The sequence below is a fragment of the Lepidochelys kempii genome, chromosome 16 (assembly GCF_965140265.1).
Source record: "Lepidochelys kempii isolate rLepKem1 chromosome 16, rLepKem1.hap2, whole genome shotgun sequence".
In the NCBI taxonomy this organism is placed as follows: domain Eukaryota; kingdom Metazoa; phylum Chordata; order Testudines; family Cheloniidae; genus Lepidochelys; species Lepidochelys kempii.
This window is the reverse complement of record NC_133271.1, coordinates 12,703,571-12,718,597: the sequence shown is the minus strand read 5'-3', so window position 1 is coordinate 12,718,597 and position 15,027 is coordinate 12,703,571. Positions and strand designations below refer to the sequence as shown.

Genomic DNA, 15,027 nt, shown 5'->3' with positions numbered 1-15,027 from the left:
TGCTACTCCAGTCCTATTACTGGTCCTGGGATAACCCTATGGCAATTTAAACCTGTCACCTGTGGTCAGTGTTAATAGTCAATGGTGAAAACGCACATGATGATGCTGATTAGGCAGAACAAGACTCAGGGAATTAAAAAACAAAAACAATCCATCTGCATCCTGTAAAGGTGATGAAAGAGCTTTTATCCATCAGAAAGGGAAGAATTTGGCTTCTCAGAGGGTAAAGGGAATTTCCCATATTCTCAGTATTTCTAAGGTATTTCCCTAAATGTAGTTTCTGCTAAGCGACGAGATGCCTTAGCTATGTGTTTGACTAACAGAGTTCCTATGTTATGTTCACTGTCCTTTACCCAGAGTTTCACTCTGATGTTTGCATGAACCCCAAATCTCAAAGAAAAACATCAGGAATTGCAGAGATTCCACTAGTTGCATGTCAAATCCATGTGAAACCACAAGTGTCACAAGATGTTGAGGTGAAACAATATGTCTAACGTGTTCATTTGAAACTAGGCCCAGAGTCTCACACCTTGTAATAAACCTGACCCAAATTTTGAGTCAGTTACAAAACCAGTAGCCAGGCAACTCAGGAAAATTTTCAGATTTCTCTATGAATGCTTCATTCTGGTGAATTCTAGCTAAACAGCTGATGGGAGTGAATTTTTAAAAATGTATTCAATACTGGGGAAAAGTGCTGAAATTACAGCTCCAGGAGACTGAAGTCCTCTGTTTATTCACACAACATGGACACACACAGGAAGCATTGGTGCAAGGTTCTCCTATCAATATAGCTCAGTTCTGACCTGCAGGACCCATCTCTCGGGGTCAGAAGGGAGCTCACTCTCCAAAGCCTTTCTAGTCCAAGGTCTCTTTGCTGACATGTAACCAAGTGGGCCAACTTGTGCCAGCCACAAAGGTAGTTTTCATACCTGACTATTGGCAACGAAACTGAGATATTCCAACTCATTTCACTCAGGTGTCAGTCACTAATGATCACCAATCAGCTCTGTCCAGGATTTAAACCAGTCATTTAAAGGTTCTGTGTCCCATTACATACCTCCAGAGCCATCAAAGTCCCTTGTAAAATAACGTCTCTGAACTTTCTTTCTCTCAGGTGTCTACTGGGACTGGAGCGGCTACTGAAGCCCATTAGCCCAATGAGAAAAGAATTTTGCTTAGTCCAGTTTTCCCAAATAGTTTCACTGAGAGCAGATTGGGTCCAAAGAAACTGATCCAATCTCAGTGGAGTCCCCCTAGCTGTCATTAATTAGAAGGAAAAGGAAATTTAAAATGAAAAACTACAATAGGGAAAAGTTAAGCACTCGCTTCCAACTTGCACATACCAGGAAATTCAGAGTTGAAGGTTAAACTCCACCCTCAGACCACCTCTGCTGTTCCCTATATTGCAGGCTTCTCAGCAAACTAACTGAACACACGTGCTAGAATACATAGACCCCGTGCATTAAATATGGAGTTTCAGCTTTCACTCTGAATTTCCTGACTTTTTAAGACTTTTATTAGATGGTTATGCCCCTAAAATGGTACATGTTACATGGAGTTTCTCCAACACAGCTGCCTTTTGGAAGCTCCGAATTGTCAGTTTATCTATTCATTATTAATGAACCTGGAACTACTTTCATGCAAACCTTTCTTAATTTAAGGTGTTGTGTGTTGAAATGGGATCCAAATGAAACCATCGCAATTGAGTTTCACTAAGAACTTGGGGGTTCATACAAACTAAAAACCCAGAAGGTGTAAACTTGCTTAGCTCAAAACTGAAGGAAAGATTCTTATAAACCTCTGCCAAACAAGAATTCTGAATTTTGCGCAGATCTAGATGAGCCCTATGAATCCTCGAAGTGCATCCTCTCATGCATCTCTTGGTATATTGAGCAAACTGAAATGCTAATGACAAGGTTCGTCTCTATTTCAGGTGTGACCATCCCACAGCAGTGGGACTGGATCCTAAACATCACACTTCTCACTAGATCCGGCTCTAAATTTTTAAAAACAGTAACTGTTACAAGCCTCATAAATTATTTTTATAATACATCTTTAATAAGCACGTGTTATAAACACTGCAACAGCCCTGCGCTGCACAGGGATAACGCCATCTCATAACAGCCCTTAAAGACTTGTTACAAGGCTTTGTGTCACAGGCCTTCGTGATAGCATTAAAGGAGCCATTACTGTCAAATGCATCAAAAAGCACTTCCAGATTTTTTTATAGGTGTTTCAGTGGGTGCTATCATGACATATGGCCTATTGGGGAGATATCACATGCACTTTAAAGATGATCTCAACTAATAAATATGTGCTTCCTTCACAAAATGGAATACCTGTGGAAGGACCATGTATGTCTCAATATCTGATGCCATATATTTCTGTTTGTGCATGTTAGACTGCAGCAGGCGCCTAGCCATTGTTTCTGAACAGGAAAAAAAAGCCCCTGCCTTTTCCAGCAGTGGATTTTGTCTTCTGATCTATTTAATATTTTTATTACTAAAGTAAAAAGCTCTTAAAGGGCATTTTCCCCAAAGTGGGGCATCTGATGTACACACAGAGGGACAGATTCTTTAGCTGGGGACAGAGAGCAAGCAGCACAGATTGCACCTGAAGGGGTGGGCGCAATGGTGAACAATAGTTGTGGTAATGGGGTTGCTGCTTCCAGAGAGCCTCCCTCGTGGCATGGGGTTTGCCCTGCAGCATTCCTGCCTGTGCTTCCCTCTCCTCAGAAATTTCACAGAGGTTCTTCTCATAGCCAACAACACCCTGGCTTGGGCTGGCTTAGTATCAGAAACAGTTCCAAAATAAAGTTCTCAAAGCCCCAGGGAAAAGTTCTCATTTTACGGTTTATATAGTCATCTTTCCCCACTCTTCATCAAGCCCCTCCCAGACCTTCCTGCCCAGATACTTCCCTGCCTTGGCAATCCACTTCCAGTCTTACTTCAGTTGGAATCTTTTCTCCCATGGCATCTTGGGGTCTACTGCAGGAGCCTTCTTGCTCTCTGCAGCCCTCCTGTCCCCCATCTTGGGCCTTTCTGCCCGGAATCTCTCCCTAGGCCTCATCCTGAAATTACCCACTGGGACCAGACCTTCATTTTCACAGCCTGGGGAGGAAAGTTCCTTGAAAAGAGCCAGCCAGCCTGTCAGAGCTGTGCCCTCCCCTGGTTCTGGTGCCACTGTGTGCCAGGGAAAAGAAATGCAGCACACAAGTGGTGTGAACAGCGCAATAGTTTGCTAACTCGTTAGTGCCATAGACTTCCAAAGGGGCCTGGCTATAAGGAATGAGGTTTTGTAACCCACTTGTGGTCTCCCAAGGGCTTGAATGGGGACTCCATGAGCTTTGCAAATACTAAGTATCAACCCCGCATGGTAATAGACTCCTCTGCTGAGGGAAAGGTGTCGGCAAAGTCTTTAAAGAATCAGTTAACATTCAAAATAATTCAAATAATACAAACAAAACAAAAAACCCCAAAAACCTTCTAATACACAAAACCAAACCATACAGAAATCATGGCACTAATGTGTTGTGATAGGTTGTATAGAATCAGTTAACTGTAGAGTGAGAGACTTATGTAGGGGCTGGCACTATGCTGAAATTGCAACTAAATAACCTTCAGGGATGCCACAGATAAGTCAGTTTCCTCTAAGTGTCACACAGACTTGCAGAACACAGACTTGCAGAAATGGGAGGAGGAGGCTCTAGAACAAGTCAGCTATTACCTACCCTCAAGGTGAAATGTTTCCACTTTTGTCTATAATATTTTATGACTGTAGGTTTCCTTGACTTACTCTTACAGAACAAGAGAGGTCAGGCCCCTTTGGAAGTCTATCATCTAGGCTGCCAGAAATAGGGACTGTAGATTTGGGTGGAGAATTCTCCCACCTGCCTGGGATACGGGATCCAGGGATAAGGGCGGATGATACAGTGGAGTTTGAAAGAATTGTAATAGGTTGGCATATCAGTGTTGTCTGGGCCAACCTCATGCAACCAGAAGAGCTTTCACCCCGTTTGGGTCTTGTGTATTATTCTGAGTAGTAGTGAAATGGGTGGTGGTATCATGCAGAAAGTCCCGGCTCCAATCTGTTAGAAATTCTAGCTCAGAAGTGATGAGTCTTGGTGCTCTCCTTGGTGGCAAACACATCTATTGAGGGAGTTCACCATTTGCAGAAAGGTGCCGAGTCCCCGAGTCCTTCAGGAACTTTTTATGTTGGTCTTGGTTTAGTCTGCTTGAGAATTCTCCGCTCCTGGCAGCTGCAGAGCGATTTGGTGTGTTCAATGAGGAATGCACTGCAGCCAAAGCTTTACTGCTTCCAGACACCCCATGGGGGAGTGAGCTCCACCTGGTGTGTTTACATCATGCCTTGCGGCAGTGCTGTCACTTAGTATCTGTACTGTGTTCACCACCAGGGAAGGCAGGAACGACTCCAATGCCCAATGTGTCACTCAGTGTTCCAGAATTCCTAGGGATCGCCTGGATCCCTGCTGACTGTACAGACCCGGAGGTGAATGTGGACTCCCCAGCCATGGCTGGAGAGGCCCACAGTGACTACAGCTGTTGGAACTGGAGGACTGAATGCAATTCCTGCTTTTCACTGTCTCCTCCCATCACGAAAGATTCTTTAACAGCTCTGCTGGGATAGTCCATTGTTCTTGAAGCTGTCCACATTTGGAGTGTGTGCATTCAAACTAGCCAGCGTTGCAGAGATCTCCTATGACATTTCCCATGAAGGATGACATGTGGAAGAAGCCATAAGTGCAACTACTGGTGAAGTAGACTGTGCTAGGAAGATTTCCTTAGCAAGGTCAAGCAGACCCTTACGTATGAACGTTGTTTCAGAGCCCGCAGGTCTTGCATGTATGGAAGAATCACTCCTCTAGTAGGGAGGTGCTGCCCACAGTCGCATTCAATAGTGCACCTATAAACATCAGCCATCAGATACAGAAACACATGACATTTTATAAACACCCTAATGGATGATAAGCCAATGGGGAAGAATTCTGCATTTTAGATGCTGATTCTGTAGGTGAAATCACAGATATTTTTGGGTGACTGCCTGATCCCTGTGACAGCGTAATGATCTTTGAGGTCAAGAGTTGCATACCAGTCTCCTTGGGATATGTGGGGAGTTATGCTCCACAAGGAAAGTGTCCCAAACCTGAAGACTTTGAGGTGCCTGTTCAGTCCCCTTAGTTTAGGGCTGGGCAGAGGCTGTGTCCTGTTTTGGGAGTCAGGAAGTAACTTGAGTAGAAGCCCCTTCCCTTCAGGTTTTGAGGGACTTCCTCTATGGAGCCCTTTGCCAAGAATTAGTTGACTTCTCCCTATAAAGTTGTGGTGTGAGCAGCGTCCCTGAGGAGGGGTAAGATGGAGAATAGGGAGGTAGTCCAATGGAAAGGAACTCTATAGAGTAGCTGCAATCTACTGTATTATACAGCAATCTGATGTGATTCACATCAAGTTTTATAGACTGCACAATATGGTCTCGAGAGGGAAAGATGGAGGAGGCAGTAGATGAAGGGTAGGATTGCCGAACACTGGAACCTGACTCTTGACTGTGATATTAAACCTGCAACCTCCAGGCTGATGAAGCAGGCTGGTTTACAGACCTTGGATGGTTCATTCTTGTCTTTCTTTGCTGTTTGGCAGAACGGGAGGTCTGCTGACACTTTCAGTACTATGCATAAGTATGAATGGACGCTGACAAGCCAGGTCTGTGGTATCAGTTGCACATCATGGCTTTCCACCTTGAATGGCAGTGAAGTGTGAGAGTCCAAGAGAGCTTGCAGTTGCTCTGGTGGCTTTGAGTTTCACCTGTCTTTTCACTGAAAAGACTTTTGCCATCAAGGGGAAGATTTTCATCTGTCCATGAGACTCTGCAGTGAGGTCTGATGGGCAAAGCTATGAGTACCTGCAAAACAGTGATTCTGGTGGCCATTGTATTAGCACAAGACTCTGATGCACCATATGCCACATGCAGGGCATGATGTACAGGGATTCTAGAAATCCGTTTGCCATGGGAAAACATGGAAAAAACCACAGAATTTGCATTTGTACAGAGAATCTTTCATTTTGACATCTTGTGAAAAAAATATATATACAGTAAAACCCTGTTTATTTGAGCCTCCATTATCCTGCTCTCAGTATTAACCGAACCACCAGCTGCCTGGCGTGGACAGCAGTGGAGTTCTGTGAGCCCCAAGAAACTGGTGGTTCAGTTAATACAGAAAGCTGGATAATGGAGGCTCAGATAAATGGGGTTCTACTGTATCAAGAAAGCATTGTGTTCAACTGATACCACTATATATTGTGGCTAGGGAAACTAACGTTCAGTGTTTCATTTTAATCGTGGAAAAACATGGATTTTTATTTTTTTTAATTGGAGAACTTTGGTTTTTTTATCACAGAAAACTAGGATCCCTGGGTGATGTACTCTGATTTTTATTCAGCAGCCAGATCCTTTGGTGAAGGATAAGAGTTATGGTTTCCCAGAAGTCAAACTGGTAGTATGCCATCACTGCCTGATAACGGATGCTGTGCATGTCCAAAGATCAGAGAAATATGTCTTCTGATCAAGTACACCTTTCCTGTCTCTATGGGCAGAGTGGGTAGATGACTGGGAACATCCTGTCCCCTTGCCGTGAAACTGCTGGAGAAGACTGTGTCAGGCAGATTTCCTTGGCTGGGTCAATCAAACCCCTGTGTAGGGGTAATGATATCCTATCCTTTGGTTTCCCTTGCAGAACATCAAAGAGAAGGGCAGATGCTTCAGTTGGTATGGCACCAGCGTCCAGTTGTAGCGTATAAGCTATTCTGGTCAGCAGCTCCTGGAATTGATGAAACTTGTTCAGAGGGTACACAACTAAGGGATCAGTATTGTCATCTGGTGATATGCCATCCCTTGGGACATCCCCCATTTGTACGTTGACATCATCCTGAAGAAGTCCTCTGTCACTGTCTCCACTGCTATCTGCAGGTGCTGTGGCGTGTTGGCTCTTTGGTGGAGAAGTCTGTAGATAGATGCCAACTCTGTGGGTGCTCCAGGGCTGGAGCACCTGCAGAAAAAACATAGCGGGTGCTCAGCACCCACTGGCAGCCCAGCGGATCAACTCCTCCCCATCCTTGCCAGCGCCTCCCACCCGCCGCAGATCAGCTGTTTAGCGGTATGCAGGATGTGCTGGGAGAGGAGGAGTGAGGGAAGGCGCAAAGATGGCGTGCGCTCAGGGGAGGGGATGGAATGGGGCAGAGTGGGGATGGGAAGAGGCAAGGCAGTGTGGGGGTATGGGCTTGGGGCGAAGCGGGGGTCGAGTACCCCCGGTAACTCAGAGACGACACCTATGAGTGCCAGAAGGGAAGGAGGGGGAGCCAGTGACAACACTAGTGCTGGAATTGGCACCAGTGACCTGATGGCTGCAGCAGGGCCAGTGACTGAAAGGGCAGTGTTGAAGGACTCGAGGACCCTGCCAATTGTGCCAGAAGGAGATCCCAAGGAACCTGTAGCAGAGTTGGAGGCCAGTGCCACGGCAGCCCTGTTGGTTCAGGCCGAGCAATGTCTATTACTATTATTATTTGTATTACCACCCTCAGCACTTCTTGTAACATGGGACATAACAATTCTAAGGGGCCATGGAATAAATGCATCAAGTCTGAGAGGACCAATCACGGAATATCCCTTAGCTAGAAGAGTGAAAGGAGCCTGCTCAGTCTCCTCCCAGGGGGGACGGAAAGGAGCTGTTCAGTGGCATGCAGGAGGAAGTGCTGGAGGACAGGGGAAGGAATAGGGGCAGGAAGAGGCGGGGGAGGGGCGGAATGAGGTGGGAAGGGGCTGGACAGGAATAGGCAGGATGGGGGGCAGAATGGGGGCAGAAAGAGGCGGGGCAGGGGTGGAGACTTGGGGGAAGGGGTGGAGTGGGGGCAGGGCTTGGGGTGGAATGGAGGCCAAGCACCCCCCGCGATCTAGGGAAGTTGGTGCCTCTGCTGGGGATGCTAGAATGCTATATGGCACCGGACTGTCCAGTATAGGTGATGTTGAGGTTGGGTAGGGAATATAAATCAGTGAAATGTGGAGCCCTATGGTGCTGAGGAAGACTAAGAAGCTGAGAAGCTCCTCTTGACACACTGCCGAGGAATCATCATGTGACTGGCACCATTTCCTTTTCTCCCGGGAGCCCTCGGAGGAGTCAGAGTTCTGTTTCCCTTTCCTCAGCATCTTATGTGACGTTGAGCTTTGACAGGAGTCAGAGCAGAGCGTGTAGCGGACAAAGAGATGTTCTCAGCAACAGGTGCTGAGGCCTCCAGCAGAGGGCCTGAGGACTCAGCAACGCCATACATGCTGCCAGACGTGGTTGGCATGGGTGCAGAATGGGTGGGGTCAGTGCTGACTGAATCTCTGACTTTGGAGCAGTGGTGATGGAACCTTTCTGAAAGGAAGCACCAAGGCCAAGTACCAAGGGGGTGGAGGCTTTACCCATTCCATTGATAAGGGCTTCAGTGCCAGGTGGCTTATTGCCGATTGTATTGTTAGCCTGAACCCCTGATGCCCGAGGCCTGTACTACAAGAGTCTTAGTGATCAAGGATGCCTGTAGCCCCTAATAGTTGGTTTTGATGCAGTCAGAGTGAGAATGCCCAACAGATGGAGCGCTGAGATGAGGTGTGAGCCTTTCCTGGACACATCCAACTTTCACATTAGATTCGGGATAGACATTTACACAGGTGAGGTTTCTCAAAGACCTTCTTAGCCGCACTGCTGGCCTTCAATGAGAGTGTTGCAACCTCAAGGCGGTGCTGAGGTCACATTATGTTTTCTCTCTTTTTGATGATCTAAGCTAAACAATCATGTTTATTAATTGTGGGGGGCTATATGCATCTGCTAAGAAGATCCAACACAAAGAAGTTCCCAGTGCTTATCGCTGTGGAGAAGGACCTTGGGCAGTTGGGGCTGCACTCTCTTAAATACACTGGGACCCCGAAGTCACTAGGGGGCGCTCATACAACTGCAAAGGCCACGGCTTTGGTAGATGTTCCGTGAGCACGATGCCGGGGGCACCAAATCCACAAATAACAGTGCACAGAGGTACCCGAAGAAGAATAAACAGCTGCACATGAAAAAACAGTGTGTAGAAATGCCTGTTTTGTCCATGGAACTGCATATTTTGCAAATGACATTTGACTTACTTGAACTTCTACATGTACATTTTTTGTGCACAACTTTGGGCATGCAGTTTGGAAAATTTGGCCCTGAAAGTTTCTGAATGTTAAGGAACAGTCTTAAATATGGTCATGTGATTTTAAATTAAATAATAAATAATAATAATACCCAGCTTTTATATAGTACTTTGCATTAGTTGATCTCAAAGCAATTTACAAAAGAGTTAAGTATCTTTATCCCTATTTTACAGATGAAGAAACTGAGTTAGGCTTTTCTTATTAGGTTGAATTTAAAAGGTTTGTGCACGTTTGTGATGTTGGATACAGTAAAAATGTTAAAAGGGCACTGTCAGATTAAAAATCACATTTTAAAAAATTATCTTAGCTATATTATTACTAAAACCATGGGTTATGAAAACTGCAGATTTAAAAAAAATCCAATTTACATTTCTCTACTGATGGTGTTTGCTTAGTTGCATTTTTCTCTGACTGGACAATGAAAGTAGATTGGTCAGTTTCCTTTTTTTTGTAATTGGTATTTAATCCATTTCACTGTCTGACTCTCCTGCACTATCACAAGGATGTAGTGTTTGAGCTGAGCTGCAAAGGAATATTGATTTGTTTATTTTTGAAGAGATACATTGGATTTATATAAACAAAATCGAAGAAGCATTTCTCAGATGTTTCGTAAATTTGGAGCCCAAACTGAGCTGAAAGTGTCCTTTAAAACTTCTCTCTGCTCAAAATGTTAAGGAGATGGCTTGAACCAACACAATGTAGGGAATTCTCTCACAGCTGACATTTTCCTTCTTAATCTGCTCTGTGGTGGCTGGTAACACAGGGTGTTCTGAGTGCTGTGTGGTTCTCCCCCTTCCTTCCCCCCTCCCATAACCCTATAAGCTGCAACACTAAGCCACAGTGTGTGAAGGACAGAATTTCACCCTTACCTTCTATTTAATGTAGGTTTAAGATAGACCATAATGACTTTAAACCATAGGGTGAGGGTTTTTTTGAATATACAAGGGTCTGATTCTACTCTCACATATGCTGGTGTAAATCAGGAGCAACTCCACTAAAGTCACTGGAGTTAAACTGGTGTCAAACCAGTGCAAGTGATTTGAGATTGACACCCTGATACAAAATAAAAAATTGCATTTATGTAGACACGTAGACCCTTTCATCCAAAGACCTCAGACTATTTTATAAATGTTATGTAATTAGCCCACACAGCTCCCCTGTCAGGAAGAGAAGGGATACTTTCCCCGTTTTTCAGTTGTGTAAACTGAGACAGTTAAGTTACTTGCTCAAAGACACAGAGCTCATACAGAAGCTAGAAGTCCTGATACTCATAAGAATGGCCAAACTGGGTCAGACCAAAAGTCCATCTAGCCTAGTATCCTGTCTTCCGACAGTGGCCAATGCCAGATGCTTCAGAGCGAATGAAAAGAACAGGTAATCATCCAGTGATCCATCCCCTGCCCCCATACTCAGACCTCTCCTCTCTGTAACTGCAGAATGACATTCCCTCCCTATGCGTGCACAAAAAAAGCTGCGTTGACATAACATTAAAGGGCCCTGAATAAACTGTCTATCCTTTAAAGAAGTCTCAGTAAACTGAAGTCTGCCTAAAAGTATTTAATCGCTCTCAACTCAGAGCCTCACCAAATGCGACCTTCCTATGGTTTTGACTCCCACACTCTGAGAGCTTGTGGCTAAAATCAGCTATTCAGCACTCTAACCTACAGCTGATAACCTACAGCTTGTGGATTTCCCTGAGTTGGCCGTCTGAATCTTTGACAATCTGATCTTCGGTGGTGAGAGGGTAAATTTGGATTCAGTGGCAAGGCAGGTCTGAGGACTTGTGCTGAGACAGGTTAAGTGTGCGCCAATTACACACACACACAAACACACACACAAAGGAAAGAAAAAATACAAGAGAAGCAATAAATATGGAGGAATGGACAGCTGGCAGGACTGCCATTAGTTTGATGTTCACAGGTATTATTATAAATACCTCATTTGTTTAAGAAGTTGCCTACCTGTAAGGAGAATCTGGTTCAAAACATGTCTTGGTTACATCAGTTATCTCCGGGTTACAGCATTCCCCACCATCAAAGTTGTACCTCTCATAGTTACAATCCATGTCACACACGCCGTTCTGCTTCTTCTTGTGGAACAGGGCATGACGTACGTGCCGGCAGTCCCCTCCATCGTACCCAGTCAGCGTGTGGTTGCACTCGGGGTCACAGTTCTCGTCTCCAATCTTGCTGATGTCGCAGTTGGCTAGGATGAGGCGGTGGCGGAGGGATGAGTTCTTCACGTCCAGCACTTCCAGCTCCCAGGTGATGTTGTAGCGGCTGAAGGCCTCATTCAGCTGCTGGTGCTGGAACTCAATCTGCTGCCGGCTGACGGTGGGGTTCTGATATGTGTCGTCATAGAGGTTCATCACCCGGTAGCGCACCACCTTATTGCGGCGGAAGCGGGAAAGCTTGTTGTAGCTGGTGATCACCTCCACATTGTCGCAGACTGTCTGCCCACAAAGAGGAGGGTCCAGACTGGTATCCAACAAGTAGCCATGGTGATAGTTGAATTCGATCTGAGGACTGCTGCCATCCTTCATGGGAGACCAGGTGTTTTTCACATTCAGTAAACTCTCCTGAAGAACTAGCTGAGGTAGAGGGGTGTCTAGTTCATGAACCACCTGGCCCATGTCAAACAAGATCTCCTTCTGGGACCGGGCTGTCCTCCAGAGATTGAAGTGTTCTATGTAACCCCGATAGTTCTGATTCAGGGCATTTCCTCCAATCATGAGCACTTTACACTTCAAGGTCAGAAGGCTGAAGATGCTGCCCACTTGCTCCCCACTCGTGGCCACCTGGGCTCCGTTCACATAGAGTTTCATCAAGTGCCCATCGTATGTGGCAGCCAGATGCACCCACTGGTTGGGAAGATAGCTGCGATGAGTAGCAATGGTGGTGACCTTGCGAGCACGGTCCGTCTTCAGCGAGAAGAAATAGCGGGGGTCTCTATTCCCCTGGTCACTGACGGTGTTAATCCCCAGGACCCATCCTCGGTCACGGGAGGTGTAAGAACATTTGTCATATAATCCTATGGGCCCCCAAAAAAGAAATAGGAATAAATAAGGGTGACAACAGATTATTTAATGTATTTACTTTGTCATTAAAAATATAGAGGTATTAAGAGGGTTGGCGTAGACCAGTGGTGTTAAACCATCTGGTGGCCGCGTGGCCATACAAGAGAACTTAGCATCAAAGGTCAAGGACTGCCAGAGGCATGCAGTGTGAATGGGACCCCCATTCCCTGGCCAAAGACCAGAACTGTTTTGCAATTTCAAAGCAGTGGAGAGCTGTTCTGTGTAGTCTCATTAACTTCATTTGAGCCATAAATTTAACCTCACTGGTTTAAACCAAGTAGAGTCTTATGAAATGTCCTTGATTGCTAATTCTCTCTCCCTCTTTGCCTCCCCCACCCCGGGTCCATTCTCCCCCTGAAAAAGGAGGAACAACCTGTATGCAAAGTTTAGCAGGAGAAATGAATATGAGATCCAATCTTAATACAGCAGGAGAAATGCTAAATGGATGGGATTTCCACAGGAACCTAAGGGCTAAATGATCAAATCCTGCTGAGATTGATTTGGGTGCCTAACTTCCATAGGCTCCTTTTAAAATCCCAGCCAATGAGAACTGGTGAGAGAAACATACACACACTTATATTGAATCTGATGAACAAGTTGTATTCCAGATCCCCCACACATCCAAAGATGTGTATCCATTTACTACACCATAACAGAACAGATACTAATGATCTCTCTCATACACTACATATCCATGCTTCTACTCACCTACATGCAAAGCGCTCTCTGGTTCATTGTGTGTCCAAATAGCTCAATTTAAATATATAAGGGAAATGGAAGGGAGGAAGGAATGAAAAGAGAAAGCATGCTCTAGAAGTTAGAGGAATGAAGCAGTCCCCCACCCAGGGTTACAGGGAGCAATGGGGTGGTGGTGGGGGGAATAGAGGTATGGAGAAAATCACTTCCCAAAATGGGAGAGAGAGCACTCTGGGGGTTAGAGACCATAGTCACAGTGATAAAGTCATAGAGTTTAAGGACAGAAGGGACCACCAGATTATCTAGTTTGACCTCCTGTATGTCACATGCCACCAACACCACCCAGCCAGCCACTCACACACTAAACCCAACAACAGAACTAAGACTCAAGTATACAACCCACAGGAGACACAACTCTGCCACAGGCAGAGAATAGGAGAGACCGAGGTGCACCAGTGCCCAAGGCCGCCACAATGGCAGGGAAATCACTCAGTGAGATAGACTCAGATAATCCTGGCAAGTGGCCCGCACCCACACATTGAAGAGGAAGGTGTAAAAAAACCAACCAAGCTCATTGCCGATCTGACCTGGGAGAAAATTCTTTCCCAACCCCACTCATGGTGATCAGTTAGACCATGAGCATGTGAACAAGAACCGGCCAGTCAAGCACCTGCGAGAGTGTATGCCCAATGCCACCTCAGAACCCTATCCCACCCCGTCTTAGAGAAAGTCCTTTCCCAGTGTCAGATACAGGGATTGAGGAAGATAAAGGAATACAGGTTTCCTCCCCTCAGCTCTTAATAGTAGACACCTTGACTGAAAAAAAAGTAAGGACTTCTGTACTAAATGGCATTCTAGCCCTAACGCATTAAAACAATCTCTTTCCCACCCTCTGCCACCAAAAGACCTGACTTGAAATCATAAATCTTTGACAGCTCTATCTCCGTGAAAAGACTAAATATCCCTCTACCTCACCTCTGCACCCTAACCCTCCCAGCACCATCACCACCAAATGACAACGTCTTTTGCTTCTGAAGCTGGACAAGTTGCTCAACAGCCATCTGTTAACAATCACTCATTAACAGTGTGGTCTTGTCTAATATCAACAGAGCAAAGGTTACGGGAGCAGTCACTGTATTTTTTCCCTTCCCCCACTTCTGTCACCCACCTTTCCCCCCCAGCCCCAAAATCCTCTGATGGGAAGTCTGAAAATTTTTAAACAGGCCTTTTTTCTGCACACTGTTATTTTGCCAGGGGCTCTAAGCTCCCCCTTTTCCTGTTTCCTTTGGAAGAGAGATCCCAGGGTTAGGAAGGTAATGTGTTTATTCATCTGTAGGGCACACTCAGTTCAAAACCTTTACAAGACCAGCTTCAAGCTTATACTGCCACTTCTGATCATGAGAGGGAGGGAGAGAGAAGGGAGAGAGAAGGGAGAAGGAAAACAAGTAGGTTTAAAAATGACATTTTCCAGTCAGGCTAAGGTGAATGTTTACCCAGGAAATGAATACTATCAAATTCAAAGCTGCCAATGATGTTTTGGTGTCAGGGCTCCCAGCTTGCTTTATTTCTTTACTATATATATATGTGTGTGTGTGTGCGCGCATGCATGTGTGTATATATACACACACACACACACACACTCATTTTCAGATGTGCCCTCTCTTCTGCACTTCCTTTTAATGTGCTAAGTGAAATGTTACTTCCAATGGAAGTACCATGTAATGGTGTTGGGTAAGTAATACTGTAATGAATGATGGGAACACTGGAAAGACAAGTTTCATCCACATAAGAGGTTCTCGGGACTAGAAGTCCAGAATGCATCCCCCCCACTCCAGTGTGGGATAGAGGGAGCCCTGAGGTGTGTATTGGTATGGAAAGAGTCCCTCCCAGACCGGAGGGACACCTGGGGGATAGAGAGCTGCAAGACACACCTTTCCTATAGTAAGATACAGACTTTTATGGGCGTTTGCTAGAGGAACAGTTAAGAAGTTGCACATAACAATACCGTCTCCATATCTGCCGAGACT

At 45.5% G+C, this 15,027-nt stretch overlaps 1 protein-coding gene across 5 annotated transcripts in view; it reads right to left on the bottom strand.

Moving 5' to 3' along the window:
- The window catches only part of PAPPA (pappalysin 1), a 228,109-nt gene that overhangs the window by 175,357 nt on the left and 37,725 nt on the right, over nt 1–15,027 (bottom strand). For all 5 annotated transcript variants that reach the window (XM_073313934.1, XM_073313936.1, XM_073313935.1 and 2 more), the window contains one exon: nt 11,190–12,258. In XM_073313934.1, coding sequence (XP_073170035.1) covers nt 11,190–12,258 — 1,069 coding nt within the window. The remainder of the gene's footprint in view (nt 1–11,189; nt 12,259–15,027) is intronic.